The 21,393-nt window shown below is 39.3% G+C and overlaps 1 protein-coding gene across 1 annotated transcript in view; it reads left to right on the top strand.

The window, feature by feature from the left end:
• The window catches only part of LRRC2 (leucine rich repeat containing 2), a gene marked incomplete at its 3' end in the record, with an annotated part of 59,771 nt that overhangs the window by 33,734 nt on the left and 4,644 nt on the right, over positions 1-21,393 (top strand). The window contains exon 5 of the mRNA XM_080362409.1: positions 20,145-20,290. Coding sequence (XP_080218535.1) covers positions 20,145-20,290 — 146 coding nt within the window. The remainder of the gene's footprint in view (positions 1-20,144; positions 20,291-21,393) is intronic.

Consider the following 21,393-nt stretch of genomic DNA (forward strand, 5'->3'; position numbering starts at 1 on the left):
AACAGATCAAACAAAATCTTGTTTTGTATTTTTGATGCATAGAAGATTTTGGCTGAGTCCCAATATACAGAGGTACAGACTTGGGGAACTTTCGAAATCATAGAATCACAGAGCAGTTCGAGTTGGAAGGGACCTTCAAATGCCATCTAGTCCACCTCCCCTGCAATGAGCAGGGACACCTTCAATCAAGTTGCTCAGTCCCATTCAACCTGGTTTTGAATGTTTCCAGGGATGGGGCATCTACTACTTCTCTGGGTAACCCATTCCAGTGTTCCACCACCATCATTGTGAAAACTTTCTTCCTTATATCTAGTCAGAATCCACCCTCTTTCAATTTAAAACCATTTTTCCTTGTCCTGTGACTTTATCATGTCTGCTTTGTATATTGAAAAGCTGCAATAAGGTCTCCCTGGAGCCTTCTCTTCTCCAGACTGAACAATCCAAACTCTCTCAGCCTTTCTTCATAAGAGAGGTGTTCCATCCCCTTGGTAATTTTTGTGGCCCTCCTCTGGATCTTCTCTAACACATCCACATCTTTCATGTACTGAGGTTGCTACAGCTGGATACAGTAGTCCAGGTGGGTTCCTAAAAGACTAGAGTAGAGGAGCAGAAACATCTCCCTTGACTTGCTGGTCACGCTTCCTCTGATGCACCATAAGACACAGTTGGCCTTCTGGGCTGTAAGTGCACATTGCTGGCTCATGTCTAGATTTTCTTCCACCAATACCCCCAGTCCTTCTCCACAGGGCTGCTCTCAATCCCTTTATCCCCTAGCCTATATTGATACTGGGATTGCCCTGACCCCTGTGCAGTACTTTGCACTTGGCCTTGTTGAACCTCATGAGGTTCACATGGGCCCACTTCTTGAGCTGATCCAGGTCCCTCTGGATGGCACCCTGTCCCTTAGCACTGTCAGCTGCACCACTCAGCTTGGTGTCACCCCCAGATTTGATGAGGATGTACTCCATCCCGCTGTCTGTATTGCATATATTGAACAGTACTGTCCCTCATATAATTCCCTGAGGGACACCACATCAGTAATTTCCATACACACATTACGTCACTGACCAGTGCTCTGGATGTCATAATCTTTCTTATCTACTGAACAGTCCATTCATTGAATTCACATCTCTAATTTAGAGAGAAGAATGTGGTAGGAGACCGTGTCAAATGCCTTATAGAAATCCAGATAGATGACATCTGTAGCCCTTCCTTTGTCCACTGATGTAATTACTCCATCATAGATTAGGCAGGATTTGCGCTTGGTGAAACCATACTGGCTGTCTCAAATCACCTTCCTGTCCTCCATATACCTTAGCATGGCTTCAAGGAGAATCCATTCCATGGTCTTCCAAAGAACACAGGTGAGGCTGGCAGGCTGGTAGTTCCCAGGATCCTCCTTTTTACCCTTTTTAAAAATGGGCCCAGTCACCAGGAACTTCACCTGGCTGCTATGACTTCTCAAATATTGTGGAGTGTGGCTTGGCAACTACATCAGCCAATTCCCTCTGGACTCTGAGATGCATCTCATCAGGTCCCATAGACTTATGTGTGTTCAGGTTCCTCAGGAAGTCATGAACATGATCTTCTTTACAGTGGGAGGGACTTTGCTCCCCCAGACCCTGCCTTGAGGTCCATCCACTCAAGAAGTGTGGGAAGAGAGATTGCCAGTGAAGACTAAGGCAAGAAAGTTGTTGAGTTCCTCAGGTTTCTCCTTGTCCATTGTTACCCGTCTGCCAGTCACACATATCCTTGGGGGCATACACCTCCTTTGACTTTCTTTTTCTGGCTGACACACCTATAAAAGCCTTTCTTATTAGTCTTTGTATTCCTTGCCAAGTTCAGGTCCAGTTATGCCTTGGCCTTCCTGACCCCATTTCTGCACAACCAGGCAGTGTCTCTATGCTCTTCCCCGGATACCTGTCTGTGTCTCCGTCGCCTGCGCATTTCATTTTCATCCATTAGATTGACCTGCAGGTCCCAACTCATCTATGCTGGTCTCTTGCCTTCTTTTCCTGATTTCTTACACCTGTGCTCTATGGAAAGTATCCTTAAAGATATGGCAGCTATATTCTGCTTGCTTGTCCCTGAGGGCAGTTTTCCAGGAGGTCTTACTATCTCTTTCAAGAGCTGGAAGTTGACTCTCCCAAAATTCAGGGTCCTGATTTTACTCTTTGCCTGACCCATAACCTTCAGGATTGTGAACTCCAGCAATGCATGATCATTGGAGCTCCAAACTCAACATCACCAGTTAGCCCACTTGTGCTGGTGACCAGCAGGTCCAATAATGCATCTGCCCTGGTAAGGCTGTCTAGAATTACGTGAGTTAGAGCTCATGTAATTTCTCTGCTTTGTTTACCTGAAAAATAGAATTATGATTAGTTGTCTCTTTCATCTTTCAACTATGCTAATATAGACTGATAGAATCATTTTGGTTGGAATAGATCATCAAGATCATAGAGTCCAACCCTTAACCCAACTTTGGTACTAAACCATGTCCCTAAGAATCTCCTCTATGCATCTTTTAAACATCTCTAGGAGTGGTGAATCAATCACTTCCCTGGGCAGCCTGTTCCAATGACTGAGACAAACCTTTCAATGAATAAATTTTTCATAATATCCAATTTAAACCTCCTCTGGTACATCTTGAGGCCATCTCCTCTCATCCTGTCACTTGCTTGCCCTCTATGCTACAACCTCCTATCAGGTAGTTGTAGAGAGTGATAAGCCTCCTTTCTCCAGGCTAAACAGCCCCAGTTGCCTCAGCCGCCCCTCATTAGACTTGTGTTCCAGACCCTTTGCCAGCTTCATTGCCCTTCTCTGAACTTGCTCCAGCAGCCTTCTTGTAGTGCGGGGCCCAAAACTGAACACAGGATTCAAGGTGAGGCCTCATCACTGCCAAGTACAGGGAACGACCACTTCTCTAGTCCTACTGGCCACACTGTTCCTGATACCAGCCAGGATGGCGCTGGCCTTTTTGGCCACCTGGGCACAATGCTGGCTCATATTCAGCCAGCTGTAAATAAATACCCTCAGATCGCTTTCCACCAGGCAGCTTTCCAGCCACTCTTCCCTGAGCCTGTAGCGCTGCCTGGGGTTGTTGTGACCCAAATGCAGGACCAGGCACTTGGCCTTGTTGAACCTCATACAATTGGCCTCAGCCCATTTATCCAGTCTGTCCAGATGTCTCTGTATGGCCTTCCTACACTCCACCAGATCAACACTCCCACCCAACTTGGTGTCGTCTGCAAACTCACTGAGGGTGCACTCAATGCCCTCATCCAGATCATTGATAAAGAGATTAAACAGAACTGGTCCCAATACTGAGCTCTGGAGAACACCACTTGTGACGCATTGCCAAGTGGATTTGACTCCATTCATGTGGTCCTAAAATAAAACAACCCTGCTGTGATTAGAGTTTTACTAAGCACTAACATTAGTTTCCTAAGGTTTTCAAACACAGCGGTATCCAGAACAGACATAAATAAGTTATACATTAATACAGTTTCAAAAGACATTTTAAAACTGAGGTTTAACAGCTGGAAAGTTTTCAATATCTTTTGGTCTGGTTCTGTTTCACTGATTGGTCCTATTCAGCAAAGAAAAATATTTAGCAGGAAGAGCAGAGACAACGCTCTATGCAAGTGCAATGAGAATTCGTATAAATCTCCCCTGAGAATTTCCATGTAACTTGTCTTTACGATCTGTGACTCACACATCTAAAAGTCATACCCTGGTTATGCGGGAAGGACACCTGCAGTCTCAATTGAACTGTTAAATGACAGGTTACTCTACTGGCATGTTTTTCTTCAAAGCTGCAGACTTCCCAACCTGCTTGTTTCCAATGTCTTCTTGTTGTTGTTGTTGTTTGTTTGTTTGTTGTTGTTGTTTTTATAGATGTGTAACAATTTTGAAACGACGCAATCAGAGGGATGTACAGGACATTAACTTTCCAGGGATTTCACGATCATCAGGCACCAGAAGAACTTACCCTTACTCTTTCTTTCTCATTAATCACTATCATAAAGGACCTGTAAAATCTTCACATTTGTAGAATTTCTAGAAAGTTACAAAGGACTTACATATATGATTTGTTAAAAACTGAATTTTATTTGTATGGGCTTTTCAAGTCCACAAAGCAGAGAGGAATGGTGTAATAAGCCTGGTACTGTGAAGCCAATAGCATTAAGCCAACCTCTGGCAAAATTCTTGATTTAAATCATTGGCAAAAGTCCAGTTGACCTGAATCAGACCAGCATTTCTATGTACACATTTCTTAGTCTCAGAAATATTCCTCCAATTGCTTGACTTGGTGCATTTCTGTTAGACAGGATTTCATCTTGCCCTTCTTTGCTCAGTGCTTGTATTCTCTTTCAGTTTGCTTAATGCTCAGGGTGAGTTGTTTTTCGATACAGCAGACCAAAGTGCTGTCAATCCATGCAAAGCAACAGCTGCTTTATAGAACTGGCATAAGTTGTAACATCAAACATTAGCAGGAAGGGTGTGAAACCCAAAAGAGCAGGTGCAAAGGTGTTAGGTGTCAGAGGAGACTCACAGAGGCCTGACTGCTGCAGGAACTCACATGAATGTTTTAATAGACAAGGGGCTAAAGAAGGGCATGGGTCTATGTTAGGAAACAGGATTATGCAGTTAGGCACAGTAAAGTGTGTCAGTTGATCCTGTTCTTGACACTGTGCTTCCAAAGTCTGCTAATTAATACAGCATCACTTCAAAAATTCTTCACTATCAGAGTAAGTCAGCAGCTAATAATAACAGCCCACTTCATTGGTGAAACAGTCTAATCCCACCTCAGGGCTGTGGAGCCAGTGACCTTTCCTTTACTTTTCACATGAGTTCAATAAAAGTAACATCACCTTTCACAGTCAGATTTATATTTTTTTTGGTAGTAGGGAATGACAGAGAAGCAGTTTCATAGCAAAGACTTAACAATGAGCAAAGGGGCATATTGTGAACACGATAACACAGCTTTGTTGTTACAAAAAGCATGAATCTAATTGTAAAATAATTCAATGGTATGAAAAAGTATCTGGTACTGTTCCAGCTCTGCTTTCTCTGAAAATAGTTCGAAATCTCAAAGTCTAATGGCAAAATAAGCTTCAATATCCTGATTATATACCTCCAATTCATCAGCGAGATAATCTGGAGCAGATTTTATGTAACTACTGAACAGAAGCAGAGAGGAGAACAAATACAGGGCACTATCATATTTGCATATTTTAACTTAAATAAAAATGTCTCTGGTGCCCACATGCATGAATCAATGAGGGTCAGAATGAGTTGTAAGTGAAGGGAAAGAAAAGCAAGTTATTTGTTATTCATAGAATCATAGAACCATTTTGGTTGGAAGAGGCCTTCAGGATCATTGAGTCCAACCACAACCTAACTCTAGCACTAAACCATGTCCCTAAGAACCTCGTCTAAACACCTTTTAAACCCCTCCAGGGATGGTGACTCCACCACTTCCCTGGGCAGCCTGTTCCAATGCCTGACAACCTTTTTTGTGAAAATTTTTTTCCTAATATCCAATCTAAACCTCCTCTGGCACAACCTGAGGCCATTTCCTCTTGCCCTGTCACTTGCTACTTGGGAGAAGAGACCAACACCCTCCATGCTACAACCTCCTTTCAGGTAGTTGTAGTCAGTGGTAAGGTCTCCCCTCAGCCTCCTTTTCTCCAGGCTAAACGGCCCCAGCTCCCTCAGCTGCTTCTCATCAGATTTGTGCTCCAGGCTCCTGTACTCTCTCTAGTACCTCAATGTCCTTCTTATAATGAGGGGCCCAAAACTGAGTACAAGATTCAAGGTGTGGCCTCACCAGTGCTGAGTACAGTGGCACGATCACTTCTTTAGTCCTGCTGGCCACAGTGTTGCTAATACAAGCCAGGATATTGTTGACCTTTTTGGCCACCTGGGCACAATGCTGGCTCATATTCAGCCAGCTGTCAATCAACACCCCCAGATCCCTCTCTTTCATAAAGTGCAACTAATGACAGGTATTATTTATTCTGCAAGAATAATAAAATTGGAGAATCTAACTGATGTTAATTAATGTAATTTATTACTGAAACAAATCCTATCAGTTGTTAACTAATTATAAGCAGCTACCTCATTGGTCAACTCTTCACAGCTGTAAACAACATTTGGTAAGGCTGACTGCAATTTTTATTCATCATCATTGATCAGAGGGAAAGGCATAAAGACAAGAGTCATTCCTATCAGTTGAAAGTAGATATTATCCATTTTTTTTTGGTCTCATATAGAGCTCAGTCAGATAAGATCTCTGCTCTGCTAGTGCTGGGCAAAGAAGTGTAGAATTATATCCAGTGTGAAGTGGAAGTGATGCTGAAGACGCAAGAGAATTAGTGGAGTATATGGCCCAGTGGTTCCTGCTTTTCTTATTGAGAACATGCTGGCTCACAAGCCTGGGTCTCTGTCATGCTTCTGAACTGCAACACAAAGCACGAGTTTCAGCTAACAAATTAACATCTGGAAAACTCAGAATGAATACTAAAGAGACACCTCTTGCACCTGTTGTTTAGATTATCCATCTGATTCACTGTCATAGCTTGTCATAAAGCTGGTTACTACTGCTTGAGTTTAGAAGGAGTTGGGTAATCTTACTTACAATAAAAACAAGTTACAAAGGTTATGGTAAGGTTTAAGTAACTTCATGCTTTATGGTGTAAATGCAGCTTTGCAGGAATAAAATTTCTCAGACCTCCTTTATCTTTTTCTTTGAAAAATTGGTTCTGGTAACTTTTTTCTTCCTATTTAAGTGATATATGTTTTGTTTGTTTCCCCATCACCTGCATTACTCTAGCCACATTGGCCAGTTGCTTTCTGGACTAATCTAAGATGATACTGTTAATCCCGATCTGCCAAACTTCTTGACCACAACCTTGAGATTACACATATCAGTTTACCTGGGTGGTATGGATGCTGGGTATATATGGTCAATGCCTGCCTGTATGTAGTTTTTTTGTGAAGAGTGTGTATGACTATGTGACAGAATTTCCCCTGGTTGTGTCTGGTTACACGATGCACAATTATTTGGCTATATGAGTGAGGAGAGTATGCACCACTAAACAGCTGCTAAGGGTTTGACACCCAGGCTATGACACACAGGCTTCAATCCTGTCAGGCGGCATACGCTGGTTGCCAAACTGTCCTGAGGATGTTATTCTGTCTGATCTTGAAATACAGAGCTGAGCAGTTAAAAGTTATGTCAGACCTGTGTGATCATGGTGGCAGAGGGGCTGCAATTAATCAGAAGATATGTATGTCAGGATCCCATGTGGGCATCACAATGTCATGATCTGTTCTTTTTTTTTCCTGCCTTTGTTACTGGTGGTTTTCTTTTGTTTTGTTTTGGTTGTTTTATTTTTGTTTGTTTGTGATTTTGTGTGTCTGTGGTTTTGTTTAGTTGATTGGCTTTTGTTTGTTTGTTTGTTTTTTGTTATTTTGGTTTCTCTTTGAATACACTCCATGAAGGACAGGGAGATAGTTAAGAAGAGGCCAGGCTACCCCAAACTTCTTTTAGTATGGTTGAAATATTTTTTGTTCTCAGAAGCTGGCTCCAAGTCTTCAGGTTACTAATATAAAATGTTCTTTGAAATATTGGTTAAAGGCAATAAAATTGTTGACTAGACTCGAAGACCGAACATAATGCTTCAGAACTGTAGGATGCTAGAGCATGTTTTTTTTAAAAAGGGAAGAAATTAGAGATTATAAAAAATATACGGCATCCTAAATCACCACTAGTTTCACTACCATAATCAAATAAATTCTTGATACATGCCTGAGACGTTTCATAATACACACCTGGAGAGATCCTTAGTATGTCAAGACTGGAAATCAGGAAACTTGTGTCCTACTTCCTCTGACATATTTTTGACCTTGATAACTGACTTCTTGCCACTGTGCTTCTGTTTGCTTTCTTCCATTTGCTTGTCGTGGCTATTAATGATATCAAAACTGCACAGTAGAGATCTCTCAATATATGATTGTACAGCACAGCATCACAGAGCTTTATTTTCAGTACTACATGCTTTAGAAATAATGATCCTAGCATTATAATACACTTTTAGCAGTTTCCACCATTGAAATCTCAATTAGCAAAGCTAAATATAGAATGTTCAGAATTATTCTGCTAGAATGTCAGTGAGGTGTTTGTACCATATTCTGAACATCTGAACTCTTCTTGTTTGAAGTGTAACATATAAATAGAGGTTTTAATCATCTGTGTAAATGTCAGCTTCCTCTGAATTCTGCAAAGTTCTTAAACTGAAAAATATGTTATTGTTGCAAAACCTATAGCCTAATTGCATAGAGGTTTCATTTTATTGGGAAGTGAAATGTTTTTTAGTTATGTCCCTTTTGTATCATGAAGGAAGAATGTAATGTGAATTTACCATTTCTTACTCAATTGTCCTAATCTTTATAGTCTTTCCTAATCTTGATTTAGGTCTTTCAGAACTACTGCCAAACAATTTTTTTTTTAAGTTTTTTCACGCAGTTAATGACTGTTGCTCGTCTCTGAATCTCATCTACTGTTGTATTTTTTCCTTGAGAAAAACTAACAAGAAGTATGCTGTTTTCTATGTAGTTGTACAATTATTTTCTTTAATGGTAAGGAATTTTGAGGTTAATTATTGTATACCACATTATACATATTTCCAACTATTTGCTTTTTTTGACCACTACTGCACATGGAACACAATACTTTCACTGAGTTATAGTTACTTTTTTCATCTTTCCATCTTTTCCCAGGTTTCAGTCAGATTAAGAAATGTGTGTAGTTCACTGTTCTTGTATTACCTTGTGCTTCTCCATATTAGATTTTACTTGCAGTTGTGGAATTCTTGACAGTTTTAGATGCATGCTGTTAATAATAAATGTAACTCCTAAGTATTTGTTCAGTAGTCATAGCTTTCTTTGTTATATTCATGTTTTTATATGCTCAAAGCATTACATAGGTATTTGTGAAATGTCAGTTTCACAGAAAATATTATCTGGCATTGCACATGATATACACAAATATGCAGAAGTTTTTTGTTGTTTACCATTAAAAAATTACTAGGGGAACATATGTCTCTGGCAGTAATGTGTAGCTAAGCAAAGATAAGTTGCTTGGACACAATCTGAAGAGGACTGAGTAATAAAATACTTCTTTGGAAGTTACTTGTTTTGATAAAGGACATAGAAGAAAAAGTGTAAAATATATCTGATCTTACATTGTTTCAGCACCATGAAACCTGATTCTACACAATTTATCTTCTGAGTAAACTACACTGGGACAGGCCACATGACTGGTTTTATTAGATACCATTTCTTTGTTGTTTAAGAGACACAGAACAAAATTAGTAATCCACTCAGGGAGCATTATAGACCAAGCCTTTAGTTGTATTTGTGCCTACCTCTCCCTGGGGTACTCTTGAGTTGATGGAAGAACTCCCAATGTAATTTAGACCTAGAAGCTTGCCTGAAATATAGGAACCTCTTGACTACACTGAGTCACTGGGTACCGGGCTAGCCACTTCCATGCAGGACTTTTTTTAAAAATAAAGACGATTTCAACAAGTGCTTCATTAGTGTATAAGGGAAAAAACAAACACACCCCAATAAACATACAAACAAAACCCCCAAACCAATCAACGAAAAACTTAGAAGAACTACGAGTAAAAATCAGATGAGGTTTGCAGGCTTGCTGTGTTTTCATCTGTGGGGCAGTACCAAAGATCATGTGCTGGATGGTATTATTGGAAGGCTGTAATGTGTCCAGTGCCTGCTCCAGGTCTCTGTAAATTTGTAGAATCATAAAATAGTAGGTTTGAAGGGACTACATGGGCTCTCGCCTCTCAAGTGTCCACTTGCCCACTCAGTTTGGTGTCATTGGCAAACTTCATCAGAGTACACTTGATCCCATTGTCCAGATCACTTATGCAGATGCTGGACAGTGTTGAACCCAGTATTGATCCCCGAGGGACCCCACTCATGACAAGTAGTCAGTTTGAAAAGGAGTCATTTTCCAACACCCTCTGTGTGTGGCCTGTCAATCAGTTTCCCACCCACCACACAGACGCCTTGTCTAGACCGTAACACAGCAGATTCCCTAGGAGGAGGCCATGGGAAACCCTACAGAAAGCCTTGGAGAAATCCAGGTAAATAATGTCCACCCCTCACTCCATGTCAAGCAAACGTGTTACTTTGTCATAGAAGGGGATCAGTTTTGTCAAGCATGACTTGCTCCTGGTGAATCCATGCTGGCTATTCCCAGTCACATGCTTAAACTGACTTGTGATTGCCCCCAGGAGGATTCGTTCCATAACTTTCCCAGGGGCTGAAGTAAGATTGATGGGCCTGTAATTTCCTTGATCCTCCTTTAAGCCCTTCTTGTAGATGGGGGTGACATTAACCTTCTTCCAGTCCTCCAGGACATATGCCAGTCTCTACGACTTCTCAAAGATTATGTGGAGTAGCCTGGCAACTGTGTCAACCAGCTCTCTTAACCCTCTTGGGTGGATACTATCAGGACCCATCGATTTGCAGGAGTTGAGCTCCTGTAATATTTTCCTTATAAACTCTTCTTTTTGACATCTCTGGCCAATTTCAACCTGAGCTAAGCTGTTGCTTTTCTAACTGCAACTCTGCACACTCTAGCAATGCCCTCATAGTTCTCAGCAGTTATTTGTCCATATTTCTGTCTTTGGTACGCTTCTATTTTGGTTTTGAGCAGACTCAGAAGTTCACAGTTAAGCCAAGAGGGTCTCTTGCTCCATGTACTTCCGTTACCTTTAAAGGAGATGAACTGATTTTATGCTTCCAGGTGAGCATTCTTGAAAAACTCCCAGCACTCACTAACTGCTTTATCCTCCATGGAATCTTCCCATGGAACCCCTCCCAGCTGAGCTCTGCGTGAGCTGAAGTTTGCTCTTCTAAAATCTAAAATGTCTGTCTTAGTACTCACCTTCAGAGTGCTCAGCAGGATCCCAAACTCCACAATATTGTGATCACTGCAGCCAAGGTCATCACTAACAGAGATATTACAAAGCAGGTTTTCTTGGTTTGTGAGTAGCAAGTCCAGCCCTGCCTCATTCCTGGTTGGAGTATCTAATATTTGTATGAGGAAGCAATAGTCTATGCATTCTCATAACTTGATGGATGACATGTGAGCTGCTATTGTTCTTCTGGCAAATGTCTGGGTAGTTGAATTCACCTATGAGAAGCAGGTTCTATTGACACAAAGTTTGCTTAAGTGACTCAAATATCACTTCATCAGCCTTACTGTGTTGGTTTGGACCTCAGTAGCAGATGTCTACTGGTAAGATTCCCCTTCGAGATGTCCCATTAGATCTAGACCCAAACACAGTCTATAGGGCTTCCACAATCACTGTAGTGGGCTTCTGTACTTTCCAGGTTCTCCTTGACATAAAGTACAAGTCCTCCTCCTCTTCTTCCCTGCCTGTCCTTACGAAACAGCTTATAACCATCCATTGCAATCCTCCAGTAATGTGATTTGTCCCATTGTGTTTCAGTTATTCCTATAATATCATAACCTTCTGACTGTGCACGGAGCTCCAGTTCCTCCTGTTTGTTCCCCAGGCTGTGTGCGTTGGTATACCTACAGTTCAAGTGGTTGGTCTTCTGGTTTTCTTCTTGGGAGGCAGCTAAGGAACAGTTGCCACTGTTCTGGTTGGCCTGGCTTATTCCTCAGTTGGTTGTAATGTCATGAGCACTACCACTTTGATCTTTGCCCTGAGTCCTTCAGTTTAAAGCCCACCTTACAAAGGTGGCCATCATGCTGCCAAAGATTCTCATGCCTTGTCTAGACAGGTGAATCCCAACCCTCCCTAACAGGCTATAGTCATTGTGGAGTATCTGATTGCCATAAAAGTTAAAACTCTCTTGATGGCACCAGCCACAAAGCTGGAAGTTGATTTTCATTATATGTCTATTTCTGGTTGCACTCCTTCCTCTAACAGGTAAAATGAAAGAAAAGGTAACTTGGGCACCAATACTTTTTGCTTTCACACCAAGGCCTTGTGGTCTTCCTTGATTCTGTCCAGGTTCTGGCTTGTGATATAATTCACGTCCACATGAAAGAGTAGCAATGGATAATAGCCTGTGCACCTGACAAGTTGTGGCATCCTCTTAGCAATGTAGAATCATAGAATAATTTTGGTTGGAAGAGACCCTCCAGATCATTGAGTCCAACTGTTAGCCTAACACTGGCATTACATCATGTCCCTCAGAACCTAATTTACACATTTTTTAAACACCCCCAGGGATGGTGTTTCAACTGCTTCCCTGGGAAGCCTGTTCCAATGCCTGACAACCCTTTTCATGAAGAAATTTTTTGTAATATCCAATCTAAACCTCCCCTGGTGCAACTTGAGGCCATTTCCTCTTGTCCTATCACTTGCTACTTGGGAGATGAACACTGTCCTTGCTACAACCTCCTTTCAGGCAGTTGTAGAGCGTGATAGGTTCTCCCCTCAGTCTCCTTTCTTCTAGGCCTGACAGCCTCAGTTCCTTCAGCTGCTCCTCATAAGGTTTGTACTTCAGACCCTTCACCATCTTGGACCTTAGCTCCCAGAAGACAGCAAACCTCTCGTGACTCTGTGTCAGGCTGGCAGATGGGTCTCTCAGTCTTCCTTAGTAGACAGTCACTCAACATGAGCACTCGTCATTTCTTTTTTGTGGTATCCACTGTGCACTGCTGCAATCATTTCTTGTTGCACACCTTCCTCATGGGTGTCTATATCTGTTGAAGCTTCATATATGTTTGTTTTGTTGCAATGCTAGAAAGTGGGGACCAAAGCCAAGTCCCACTGTTGTGGGTCACCAGGGTTCAAGGTGCCTTGTTCTCTGCAGTGTTTGCCACTGGCATATGGTTCTGAAACCAATTATCTATCTCAGCCTTGGCACTTCTATTACTGTGCAGCCCATTAGATGTTCCCTGCAACTCGGCCACCTGATGTTGCACATCACCAGCCTGTGCACATCTTTTCAAGTACTTACATTTTAGCATGAGAAGGGTCTAGACACTAACTACAACCTACCACTTGTAGTGATGTCTCCTTCCTTATGTCATCTGGGTGAAAGTATCAGACCTCCCATGGGGCTTTTCCTGTAGAAACACTGGTTTTAACTCTGAGGTGAGTGCCCACAATAATGGCACCATGTGAGGTTCTCTTGAGATGGTAGGGTGACTACACCCTCCCTGCACGCCCACCCTTGAGACCTGCTGTACAAACTGCTGTGCCACGCTCTGGCTGATGTGCCATGCCCTGTTTGCCTGCCCTGGTCCCCGAGCTCCTGGGCTGCTCTTTACAGGTGTGGGGGTGGTCACTATTGCTCTGGCAACACCCAGGTCTTGACAGTGTCTCCCATGAGGGAGCTGCTGGCAGGTCATTTCCATGCCTCAGGAAAACCCTCAGTGCACCACGATGTGCTGTTCTGCTGCAGACAAGATCAGCTTCGGAGCTCCCTTCAGCAACTGACAGTTCCACAGCATGGGGAATTCTTGTCATAAAATGAGTCTCAAAAGCCCAGCATCATTACAGGCTTTCATAGTAAGTATATGACTAAGTCGTCAGTTATATTTTTATTAGCAGACACTTAACAAGAACAATCATAATTTAATACCTTAAATTACTTGGACACACTCAAGTGACTTGGACACACTCAAGTGACTTGGGCACAGCCTGAATGGAGTAATGCAAAATAGCAATGAATCACTAAAATCCACAAGTCATAGCCTCATGCCTTTAACTGCATGAAGTTCTTAGAAAGTAGCAAAATGCCTATTTGTGCAAATAATCCACGTGTATGTATAATGTATATGCCATTCTTCAGCTTTCTCGTCCAGATCAGGAAAAGATCTCTCCCACATCTGAATCTTATACTAAAATTAGCTATATTTCTAATTTTTACATGTATTAGAGTGAGACGTAAAGCATCCTAGAAACTTTGTTACAGTCTAGAAAGGAAAGAATCTTTTGGGAAGCCATTAACTCAGAATTTTTCCTATTAGGTTTGTCACCACCTCAAAGAAATTACGTAAAAAGGCACTGCATCTATCTATCAGCACTATGAGAAAGGAAAGAAGAGGAGGGAAAGTTTACTATAACCCTAGCAAGCCACAAAGCTGTAAACTGTTGTGTTTAGTTGTTGGGAACGTTCTTAATTGTAGGTTTGTGTACTGTCAGTGTCACGTACAAGTGGTCTGTGGTATTACAAGAGAAATAATTTTGATGACAGACATTTTGCAACAGTTTGCTTAACTAGATAAGGTCTAATTCCAGACCAGATATGTCTCCATTTTGACTTTCCAGAATTCAGGGTTTTTCTTTATGAAACTCCTGCTTCAAGAACAGACAAATACAGTTCCAAGTTTCAGGGTTCTCCTACTTGGTAGGCAATTAGTGGTACTTGTCAAACTGCTTGTGCCAGCACCACAGCAGGCAAGACTCCTGCGCATCTCGGTGAAGTTACTCCATGTCAAGGCAAAAAGATCTACCGTTCCTGCTTCTAAAGCAAAAGAACAGGAAGGTGTTAATTCCTGGTATCATAAGCTCACAGATCACAAATATTCTGACCTCTGTTGCTGGAGTCAGAATGTCTTTTCCCCCTTAATATTCTGTCTTACATTTACAAGCAAGCTCATTTCTGGCTGAGGTTCCATGAAAGTCTTGTTTCGAAGAATATCAGGCTATATCTGTTCAATCTGGCATAGAAAGCTGTTGTCATTGCCAGTACCAATATAGATGAGGTGAAATTATTTCATCATTAATCATCAAAATGGTGCTATTGTAATAGGTTAGAGCCATAGGACCACATTCTTAGCTTCACTAGAATGTTTTTCTCGTATCATTTTTCTTATTATTTATTTTGCTTCTGTCAATATTACCTGGTTCTCTTCTGCTAACTCTTCAAATATGCTTGGTATTTTTTTCTTTCAAGGGAATAGCTACTGTTTTATCAATGTAAAACAAAAACATCAACCAGTGTGTTATAGTTCTTTATTTTTGCTGTCATCTTTTTTTATAATATCTTTTTTGAGTTACTACAGAATAAAAATTTCCTTCTCTTTTGGGTGTTTTCCCTTTGCAAACAGTAATTTACTCTGGGTTTCAGAATGAGTTCAAATGAACATATTCAGCTTTTAAAATCAGAAGAATAACTTCATAAGCTACAGTGTATTGCCATGGCAAACAGAATAATTGTATATATTAAATCATAATTAAGATGGTACCATTTGAATAGTATCTCTTCGATTGTTGTTGCATCTTGGAGCAGAAATGAAAATAAGTTTATAGCTTTGTCTCTATTCTGTTGAGAAAGTGAATAATTTTTGTAATCTCTTGGTGAAGGAACAGAATATATCTTAAAAGGGTCTTATGATGTATTCCAACCCAAACTTTCTGGAGATGTTAGTTAATGTTTGTTGCTGCTGATATTGCTGCTCTTCCTTTTCTAATGGTTTTAATTAAAACATATGAAGGTCATGCACCCAAGGTGAGCTACTGGATCCACTTAAGTTGATAAACATATAATAGGCTTTTGGTAGAGCCCATTTTTCCCTTCTAACATGCGTCCTTAATTTACAAGTTTAGGAGGTTTGAAAATGAGAAGATTTTATGATAGCAATAATATACAATAATAATATAACAACAATAATATAAGCAGACTGTGTGTACCTGTGGCAGTAATACTATGAAAATTTAATGTAACTAGTGAATATAAATTTATTTTTTGATACAGAGACTTGTTTTGGATTCAGCCTAGGATAATTAATTTCATGTGCGTGACTCAGCTTTTGGCATGGAACAACTCCTATGCTTAAACACATGATCCACATATTTAGGGATTTTAACTATACAAAGATAGTCCTGCTGTTATTGCTACATGGTTCTTCAGTCACCTGTGAATCATGAATATCCACTATTTTTGTGAATATTGCATATGCAGCCATCTTTCTAATTCTTTGCAGACCTGCTGAAAGGTTTGTGTGTATAAAAAACTGCTCTAATAAAAAGCAAAGTCCCTTTCTATGAACTTTTTATGCTTAGATCATCGTAGCTGTAATTCCTCTGTTAGACTTTAAACATTAGGTGTTTGAATGATGGTAACGCTCAGAAGATGAAAGGGGATAATGTTAAACTTCCGAGTAAACAGTTTGGCATCAGAATAACAGCATCTGTTTGTGGATTAACTCTGCAAAAGATATAGGATTTTAGCACTGTAATATCAGAATAGTGCCATTTGGGTGAATACTTGCTTCTATTGATACGTACATTTCTTGGATTTAGTTTATCATTTTACCACCAAATGAAATGCTGTTTCAAGTAGCGCATTTTTATGCTTTGGAGGGTTTTGTCACAAAATACCTGAACAGTATGCTGTTACTAAGGGATGGGGTTGACTGTTAAACACCTTTGCATCCTCAAGTTTAAGTATCTGGTCTGGAAGTCTGATGGTGGACTGGACTATAAATATACACGTATGTCTTAATGACAAATATCTTCTGCCTCTAAAGATGTTTGTACCATGTTTCTTTAATTGGTGCTTTTCTCCAGGAATGTCAATGAGATTATAGAAGAGGTTACACTTACAGCTGTGTGAAAGAAAAGCTCAGGATTTTGTTTGAATGCAGGAGATCCAAGTGGGCAACTATGCAGTTCACACCCAGGGTGCTCCTCTGTCACACATCCCATACTGCTTTCAGCGAGCCAACAAGACTCTGAGTGCCGATCTATGCATTTTGGGAGACAACATATGCAATAACCTGATCCTACTAAAGTGGTACAAATTTTCTTTGAATTCATAGAGTCTGAAATTTCTGGGCAAAAGCACATTTGTAATGGATTGATAGACATTTCCATGTTAATGCTTTCTATGTCTTGCCATATATTGATTTTGATGGGATGCTTTTTCTGTCACAGGATATTTACATGTAGTTGAAGAATACAATATTTTTGTGGTAAGGCTTGACATGAATCTACACCTTTTCATTTGTTAGTGCTTAGTAGTAGGCAACTCATGATATACTTGTATGCAACCTTATCAGTAAATCCCTTTCATGGCAAAAAAGCAGAACAGAAATAAAACCACACCCATTAATCAAAAAACCTGTTAAGCCCAGGGCATAGTGTCCTTTACTTTCAACTGAAGGTTTAACTGTCATAGGAAAAGAGAAGCAGTGGAGTTCTACAGTGTAATCTGGATTATTTCTATAAAGAAACTTACTAAGATAAACAAAATGGGGCAGCTTGTCAAATAAAAATTACAACAGTGATTAAACATAAAAACCACAATAAGTGGTTCCAGGTAGCCAGACTATCAAATATAGCTATTTTTAAAAATGGAACTAGCATAAAGCCTACATACTGATTGAGTCAAAGTCACATAATAGAGGAAAATAGCAAAAATAACATCAAGCTAAAATAAATTTATAATGTAAAAATGGTAAGGGAGTCAGCTTGTTTGAAAATGAAATGTCATAAAATGTGCAAAAATCCATCAGTCCTTCAAGAAGAAATAAAATACACACAATTTCCTTTAGAAAATATACATAGCTGCCGTAATTTCCAATGCATCGTACATCATGAGTGTTTTTTGCTAACTTATCAGAGATAGATTAAATAAAACCTCTATTAGGTTTCAACATAATATAGAAAATTGATAGGTTTTATTAAATATCATCCTAAAAGAACAAGTACCAAGGACTTGCAGTTTGCACAATATAATCATGGCTCCATATATTCTGTGGCATGCTGAACCAAAATTTATATGGCCTTATATTTTGTTGGTACACTTTTATGGAGTACAACCTCCTGAAAAATGTAGGTTTTCGTCTAATCAAGTATTAAAACATTCTGTTTTCAATACGATATGAAAAACAGCAGAAACACCTTTATTACAAAATTTGCTATATTAATGTTAGTTTTAATATTTAATACAATAAAACACTTAGGAAAACATCCAAAACTGGTTATTGTGGTTGAAGAAATACCATTTTACCACCTAGTGTTAATGTTACCGAGTTGTTTCAGCATGACGGGTGACTGCTTGTGAAAGTGAAGTGTTTAGGAACCTGAGTGAACAGTGATGTCAATTTGTTTTAAAATAATCTGCTGCTTGGTGTTTATAGACTGTGTCTTTTCTGCTTTGGGTATGGTTTGAGAACATTTTGGGTGGCATTTAAGCCTGTGGGACGTTGTTTAAATTCTGTGCTTGCTAAATTCCTTGTGGGTAGTTCGTTGAAAGTAGCATATCAGCAGTTTTAGTAAATTGTTCTGAGTGCAGAGCAACTTGAAACACGTGCTTGGAATCTGGAATTTTGACAGTAATTTGAAATCAGGAAGTAAATTCAGTGTAAAAATCTTGCCAAGTATTTCCTCTATTCTCTCGTTGCAAAGATCTAGAAGAGTCACTCTGCTTTCCTTGTGCAAAGGAAGGTTCTGTGTTGTTGGAAAAAAGATTCAGTATCTAGAAAATTTACAGTGTAGGAGTGAGTGTTCATCACTAGTAGTCAGTACTCAAAATGACAAAATGGTTTGGAAATATGAAGTGTCAGAATAAAATGTGTGCTTACCTGTTCTGAATCAGGATGGAGACATTTCCATGGTAATGCCTCTCTAAGGCTGTTTTAATGCAGCGGTGGGCAGATTTCAAAATTATGTCTTTGACTTTAGAAACTATGAACCTCTATTATGTTTTTGAAAAATAAACTTAATTGTGTAGTCATTTGTAATACGATATCTTCAGTAAGTCTCCCTGAAAAGATTTCCCAAATTTTAAGGTCTGGCAGAAATAAGAGGTTATATCTAGAAGACAACACCAATCAAGCCAAGCCCCGACATGCAAAAAAAACACTGCCCAAAAACCCCAAACCAAACTGGCTCTGACACAGCACCAAGCTGTGGATTTAAAAATGTAAAATGGCAAGGATAAAGTAAGATCAAAGTCTGGCCGTATTGCAGTAACAAAAAATTTGGCCATAAAACATAAGAAAACAAGACTTGATTCTTAAATAACAATAATAATAACAACAACAATAATAACAGGGATAGAGAATGTATTTTATTGCTTTCTATTTTTTCATAATTTACATTGTTGCTTACATTTTGCTCACTTTGGAAGTGTAAAATATATTTGGATTGAGGTTTTTGTTTCCTAATTATTTTCTACCTCCAGGTAAATGCCAATTATTTTTTTCCTACTTTCTTTTTTGTATTAGATTCTATAGAGCTAGATCATGATGGTGACAAATGATTAGAAGCTCAGAGACATAATTTCCATTCTAAAGTACTATTCTGGTTAACATTTGTACTTCTTTGACATTCACTTTAGCTAGCTGCATGGTTTTATGAACACTGGTAGTGTAAATAATTGATTCAGTACACAGAGAGCTTTATTTAACCCATTTATTTCTTTAACAGGTGTATTTCACATTTGCAGTTAACCTTCATTGCACTAAAGGTTTATTAGTTAAAAATGTAATTCCTTTGAAAAATATTCAAATAAAATGCTCTGGTGCACTTAATATATATTTAGTTTGCAGTATGGAAGATATATTTTTTTAAGATCTTTGAAAAATATTGGACCAAATTTTCTGTTTGCTTAAACTGGAAGTTTCCTAAGAGTCTGCTAACAATATGCTGTCAGTGCATAACAGAGTTATAGCAAAGGATATCCATGTATTTTTGATCTGAGTTATAAAATCTCTGATTTGAGATGGGTAAGCTGGCATCTATTAATTATCAAAGCTATGTTTTTTCACATTAGACTGTAGTTCATATGTAACCTAGGAAGGAAGCAAGTAATTGTCTGGTTCCAGTCTTTGTGTCATCTGGCCCTATAGGTTTTTTTAGAATGAAAATTTGATTCAAAACCATGACAGGGTTAGCAAGTTGATAAATACTTTGGGATGTAGTTATTTCTGAAATCCTTTTTTTCCTATAAAATGATGACTAAGAGATAGGGCTGGCAAAAAGTTGAGTAAAAAAATAATGCAGTTCTTATTTTTCTAAGTGCTTTGCGACAAATAAGAATGTTTGATGAATTAAATGTCTTCTTGTATTTGCAAAATGTAACTAAAATAAAGCACCACTTCTTTCTAGCTAAGTAACCTGAAACAAGTCACAGTTGTGGACCTGTCAGCAAACAAGTTCCATTCTATTCCAATTTGTGTACTCCGGATGTCTAATTTGCAGTGGTTGGATATTAGCAGCAACAACCTGAAAGATCTCCCGGAAGACATAGACAGGTAGTTTATGTTTTAATTCATTGACAGGCTTGTGAACCATAATGCAAATCTAGAAAGTAACAAGCTTCCAAGGGACACCATTAATGAAAAATCACATGAAAAAATCACATTTGGAAATGCATCAGATAATTTTGCATGTAAGCTTTACCATTACTATTGGTCAACTATGTCAGAGAACAGAAACTACATTTTCTAGCTCATTGATGGCAGATTGCACAGCCAGTGCCTCTACTGTTCAGTTGACTAATTATATTTTCTGCTGTGTACATGATAATTTGTCATTATATACAGGCATTATTATTTGGGAAGACCATGAGGCATACTTTGCCCCATTTCCAGCAAAGAGGACTCACCATACAGAGCTGGCAAGAGTTTATTTCTGGAGGGTAGGTGGGGTGGAAGAAAAGATGGACTAGAGCATATTTAAGTTACTGAAAGAACCTGATAAACTTTGGCAGTAAAGCAGAAAAATATTGATAAGAAAAACAAACAAACAAAAAATACAAACTAAACCAAAACTCTGACAGTCCTCCCCTCCTACCTATACTCAGTCTCTCAACTTAGAGATCCACTAGAAGTAATTAAAAAAAAAAAAAAAAAAAAATCATTCTGATCCCTTTAACGGGACTTAGTAGCCTGAGAAAACACTGTTCTTACCCCTGGACCTATTTATTCACTCTGGCATGCTGTTGTAACTTACTTCACAAAACTTTACATAGCCATAAGTAAATCAAAACACATATTAACTGAAGTTTGTTTTTTAAAAAATGGATTATTTATTGATATGGGAATAGAAATCCCTGAGGCAGAAGAAACTTCACAGAAAACTCATTCAACCTTAACTTTCACAAGACCTTTGTTGCTGGGTAAAAAGTCTTTTCTGGGGCATTGTGTAATCACAGATCTCTCTGGCAGCAGGGCTGAAGTCTTAATTTGTATTAATACTTCACCCGTTCTAGCCACAACAGCATAAACCTGCCATTTTTTTTCTTCCAGGGGATCTGAGCAGAGATTTGATTAACTTCAAAGAGCTTCTAAGAGGATATTTTTATTTTATGGGAGAATACTCACTCAATTTGAGGGTCATTTTTTCCTGTAACTTA

Source organism: Nesoenas mayeri (assembly GCF_963082525.1).
Source record: "Nesoenas mayeri genome assembly, chromosome: Z".
Taxonomy (NCBI): domain Eukaryota; kingdom Metazoa; phylum Chordata; class Aves; order Columbiformes; family Columbidae; genus Nesoenas; species Nesoenas mayeri.